Raw genomic sequence first — 5,781 nt, 5'->3', positions numbered from 1 at the left:
CTTTGAAGCACTACACATGTGCTTGATTCATTCTAAATGGTGCTTTGAAGCTTTGCATGTGTGGTTGATTCATTTCTGAATGTGTACATATTTCATGTTTTTATTATTATGATGCATAATAAATTTGCTACTTCTTATGTATGTAGACAGATTTGTTTTTGAGATTCAAAGCTACAAACCCACAGTTGGTTATTGGTCAGCTTAGTTTTAAAAAGTTCAAGCCATTCTTTGTGCGCGCAAGCTAAAAGACATAAACACTTGTTGTTGCATCAAGCATATGTAGATGATATATCTCAAGGAGGCAACCAATCACATTCGGACATCCTCGTATATGGACACCATGGACCATCGTGTGGATGCAATTGCAGAATTTGTTTTAAAGTTAACATTGTTGGGAAGTGTACTGCCAATGAGCATGTGTTAAGTGGGGTCACACAAATTTGGGAATCTTCTGTGTGTCCCAAACCCTCTGATTCTGCATTTCACAAGCTAGGATGCCTAAGGGGTGAGTGCAAATTGTGTGGACTAGAAAGGAAGCTAGATATTTTTCCAATTGAGTAAGAAAGTTCCATGAAAGTATGCAATGTAAAAAATCTGTGAGGACATTATTGTGGGTGCTAACGATGAGGGTAAAGCAAAAGTAAGAAAGGTCCTCTCTCAAAAGGACATGCTTGCTGATGTATGGAAGATGTTGAAAGTTCACACTAAACAGTTCATTGCACATAATTTTGTGTACAGGTGGCAACCCGAGCAATTTTGACAGCGCATAAAGAACTTTCCGCAAGATGTAATTGTATCAGTTGTGGATTTTGTTGAGAATTACTCGTTTAAGGAGCAAAATGAGATATAGTCCATGCATTGGAACACCGATCAAGTCACATTGTTTGTACACATAACCTATCGTCTCGCAAGACTGAAGATGACACAGTGATAAAGAGGTGCACTTTTATGTCTCAGATGATAAAGCTCATGATACACTCTTTGTGCAACTTTGCTTCTTGATGCATTCACATTGGTTATAGAAAGAAGGCTTGGAATTCAAGAAGCATTGGGTATGTTCTGACGGATGTGCAATTCAAGGCTAAACATCCATTTTATTTTGTGAGCAGGTACTATGACATTACCAATATGGAGATGACATGGAACTTTTTTGGGTCTAGCCATGGTAAAGGTGAGCATGACAGAGCAGGTGTGGTAGTCAAAAGGGCACTTACTCATGAGCAACTCAAGACATATGTTGTGGATTTGAAGTGTGCAGCTGATGTGGTGGCATTCTTGAAAGACACCATGAGTATTGCAGCAACAAGTACTAGCTATATTAAGAAGAGTCTTGTGACAAGACCTTTTTGGAATGTACAGATTGGTGATGTGGATAGGTCAAATCCATGGCATTGTGCAGCAATTATCAGCTCTCGCTCAATCCATAGCATTTGTGGATACAACAAGGTTGACTCAACCCCGCTCAAAACCAAGAAGTTATCTTGCTATTGTGATGCTTACATGCGCAATGCAACTAGGATTTGTGTGAACAAGGCCTATGTAAAGAAATGGAGTCACATAATAGTCATTCCTAAAGAACATGATCATGTTAAAGATGTTGCTACAGACAAAAGGATAATGAAGAGGGTGTGGACTTTTACATGCTAAGGTGTTGTCTCGTGAGATGCAAAAAGCTACATGCAAAATGAGAGATGCATGGGGAAATGAGTGTTCTCAAGGCTTCCACTATGTTATTGGACATTATTACAAGGCTACAGATGCACAACAGTGTACTTTGTTGGATCAATAGCCTGAAGCTATTATCCAATCCCATCTTGTTAGGTGTGCCAAGTTTGAATTGCCCCTAAAAGATGAGACAAGTAATATCTACTTCTTGTCACATCGAGCGTGCATGAGGCTATATACTGTTCACTACCTTATGTAGATGAAAACACTATGCAGCTTTGAAGTTCCATGAACTGCCATTAAAATTAATGTAGCTTTAAAGCACCTTTTTGTTTGACAAGCTTGGTGTGTGTGTGTGTGTGTGTGTGTGCGTGCGTGTGTGTGTGTAAATGGATGTGTAATTCTATGTGTGTGTATAAGTCTGTGTGTGTAACTGTGTGTCTAACTTTGTGTTTGTAAATCAGCAGGTGTAACTGTGTGTCTAACTATGTGTAATTGTGTGTGTGTGTGTGTGTGTGTCTAATTGTGTATGTGTCCTTCTAACTATGTGTGTGTAGCTCTACAGGTGTAACTGTGTGTCAAACTGTGTGTCTATGTGTGTATGTGACTGTGTAGCTATGTGTCTAAATCACCATATGCTACCAAGTTTGAATTGCCCCTAAAAGATGAGACAAGTAATATCTACTTCTTGTCATCGGAGCGTGCATGAGGCTATATATTGTTCACTACCTTATGTAGATGAAAACACTATGCAGCTTTGAAGTTCCATGAACTACCATTAAAATTAATGTAGCTTTAAAGCACCTTTGTGTTTGACAAGCTTTGTGTGTGTGTGTGTGTGTGTGTGTGTGTGTGTGTGTGTGTGTAAATGGATGTGTAATTCTATGTGTATGTAACTATTTGTGTGTATAACTCAGTGTGTGTAACTGTGTGTCTAACTTTGTGTTTGTAAATCTATAGGTGTAACTATGTGTCTAACTATGTGTGAGTGTGTGTGTCTAACTATGTGTGAGTGTGTGTGTCTAACTGTGTGCAACTGTGAGTGAGTGAGTGAGTGTGTGTGTGTGTGAACCTCTAATTGTGTGTCTAACTATGTGTCAAAATGTGTGTAACTATGCGTATGTGTGATTGTGTAGCTATGTGTCTAAATCACCATATTTTGCCAAGTTTAAAGTGCCCCTAAAAGATGAAACAAGTAATATCTACTACTTGTCATCGAGCGTGCATGAGGCTATATACTGTTCACTACCTTATGTAGATGAAAACACTATGCAGCTTTGAAGTTCCATGAACTACCATTAAAATTAATGTAGCTTTAAAGCACCTTTGTGTTTGACAAGCTTTTGTGTGTGTGTGTGTGTGTGTGTGTAAATGGATGTGTAACTCTATGTGTGTAACTATTTGTGTGTATAATTCTGTGTGTGTAACTGTGTCTAACTTTGTGTTTGTAAATTTGTAGGTGTAACTGTGTGTCTAATTGTGAGTGAGTGAGTGAGTGAGTGAGTGTGTGTAACTGTGAGTGAGTGAGTGAGTGAGTGAGTGAGTGTGTGTGTGTGTGTGTGTGTGTGTGTGTGTGTGTGTGTGTGTTTCTAACTGTGTGTCTAACTGTGTGTGTGTGTGTGTGTGTGTGTGTGTGTGTGTGTAGCATTTGCAGGTGTAACTGTGTGTCAAACTTTGTGTGTCTAACTGTGTATAACTATGCGTGTGTGTGATTGTGTAGCTATGTGTCTAAATCACCATATGCTACCACTACATAGGCTACAACCCTTAAAAAAGAACCCACCCTACTGTGCTTTGGTGCACCAAAACAGGTGCTTAATGGTCAATATAAAGACATCAATATTAAAAAAAGATTTTGCACATGTAAATATAGATATCCTTTGCATTATCAAAAATTTTGCACATCCTCTCTATGGGAGTCACAATATCAACGATTTTTATATAATATCGTTTTTACAAAAAAATTGGACAAAAGGGGATTCTCAAAACTTTTGGACAAAAGGGGATTCATTGGCAACTAAGATCTGTCGGTTTTATTGTAGTTAATTACAAGTTGACTGATGTGATCTCGACGGTTCTGTATGGGGTTGAAAAAGAGCCACATCTTTGGGAATGACAATTGCACCCATCTACTTAATCAAGGCAACAAGGTTTTGGTCAAGTACTTTGGATCTTGTGCATCATCTTCGGGTGCAAACTCTTCTGGACAAACGTAGGTGTTGTCTAGATTTCGTAGACTCTTGTATCTACTGTCATCCACCAAAACAGGGTGTTGTTGTTGTCGTATTGCGGCAGCTTATGCCAAACAGTCAATATGTTCTTCAAAAACATTGGCTTCTCCCAAAAGTTTTGCGGAGCACCAGGCACACACTTGAAGTTTAGCAATGACATCTAACAATCCTCCTGCGATAGCACTGCTGTAGCGACACAATATGAAATTAGCCATTGACATTGCAAGACATAATTAAGAGGCTAGATTAAGTACAATCTGCTAAAAATTTAGAGCCCATACCTGAAAAAAAACTGTTTTCATTCTGGCTCCACAAAACAATATCCACCAACTCTTTTAAGCCTTTTAGAAAACTCCATGAATCCACTCTTGATATACACCATAACTTGTTGTCCACCCTGTGTCTACTCTGAATTCATTCAAATTTCGAAACTTTGAATGACATGGCCATGTGCCCCACACCCTTTTTGTAAGTAGCCCATTCATGTCCACCACAAACAGTATCCTCTTCTTTGGAATCCCATCAACTATATCTTTCATAACATGACCGCTCACTTTAGGACCAATTGAGAGCTCTTCCATAGCACCAATTACTTCATCACCAACTAATGAACTACACATATTGGTAGCACTAACATGCTCCTCATCAAGATGCTCTTGAACCTTTGCAATCTTGGTTGAACTTACATATGAACATCGGCACACTACTACGTAATTTATAAAATTAGGTCATTATCAAATATAAAAAAAGAGAGACATGTTTCAAATACACAATAGAGGCATAAAGACACATGATTTTGCAAAAGATTAATACATCAAATTTTCAGTACATGAGGTGGCAACAATGATTCCATGGTAGAGGATGCACGATTCCTAGTAACTAGAGATGATAAGAGGTGTCAACGATGCCAACGCACACCCCCACACATAGGCACAGACAATCATATACTAGGATATAGATTTCCTAGATGACTTGCATCTCCCGGCTACAACCATAGATGACAAGTACACATCTTCTTCATCCTCATTACCACTAGGTGCTTCTTTGGGAGGGATCCTGATTCCTTTAACTTGGGACGTTTCTGGTCTTTGCAAGCCTCGATCTTTGAGTGTTGCACAACGATGTCCCATTTATGGATCTGCGCTTTAACAGGTGATCTAAAAGTGGACCTTCTAGGGGACTTTGCATCTATAAATTTGCGCTTTGGAGGTGACCTCATATGTGGTTGCAAATGTATATCCAATTCAGTCCACTCTGGATCATTGTGTGTACCCTTTCGTTTGGGTGTATCTGCAGGTATGTTGTTCTCAGCTTCAGTCGGTGTCCCACTAGAAGCACTTTCATCATCCTGAAAACCTAGATTAGACTTTGTAGCCTTCTTTGCTGGTTTAGGAGAAACCTCCTCAAGGACAATATCCCCCTCTCCTAGATCTGTGACCTCCTTGACTGCATACAACAATATTCATATCTACTAATATAAGCTAGCAAACATAATAGGGAAAGCAACAAATGAGAAGATTGCCAATGTATAGAGCATGTCACCTAGTTCAGGGGTCTTCACATGCACAACCTTGTTGATAGACTGCCTCCTTGTGTTGTCAGGCGTCTCCATCATCTTGCCATCTCCCACTACACTTCCATGAGAATATGTGACTGAAAAAAGTCAAGACAACATATTAATCTTCAAATCCTTTAAAACAACAACATAGCAAAACATATTAGTTCACATACATTTGAATGGTGTGAGAGTTTCATCCATTTATCACCAAAGTTGTCCTTGAAGTCCTTAGGCATATATGTTTTGCCTGTAATGTGCAAGAGAAGAATAAACACATAAGCAAACATCAAAATTCAAGAATTCTAAATGTGCATCCGCACAAACAAG

At 39.0% G+C, this 5,781-nt stretch overlaps 1 protein-coding gene across 1 annotated transcript; it reads right to left on the bottom strand.

The window, feature by feature from the left end:
* Positions 1-4,777: 4,777 nt before the first annotated feature.
* On the bottom strand, positions 4,778-5,566 carry LOC147606153 (uncharacterized). Its single transcript, XM_086792960.1, has 2 exons — positions 5,439-5,566; positions 4,778-5,342 (listed from the first exon to the last, which is right to left on the bottom strand). The coding sequence occupies exons 1-2, from the start codon at positions 5,509-5,511 to the stop codon at positions 4,882-4,884; spliced, it is 534 nt and encodes a 177-aa protein (XP_086649086.1). The 5' UTR covers positions 5,512-5,566; the 3' UTR covers positions 4,778-4,881.
* Between the last annotated feature and the right edge of the window lie 215 nt (positions 5,567-5,781).

This window comes from Cibotium barometz, chromosome 58 (assembly GCF_041138505.1).
Source record: "Cibotium barometz isolate CiBa-2024 chromosome 58, ASM4113850v1, whole genome shotgun sequence".
NCBI classification, from domain to species: Eukaryota; Viridiplantae; Streptophyta; class Polypodiopsida; order Cyatheales; family Cibotiaceae; genus Cibotium; species Cibotium barometz.
Note: the sequence above shows the minus strand (reverse complement) of the source record. Positions and strands in the feature narration are given on the sequence as shown.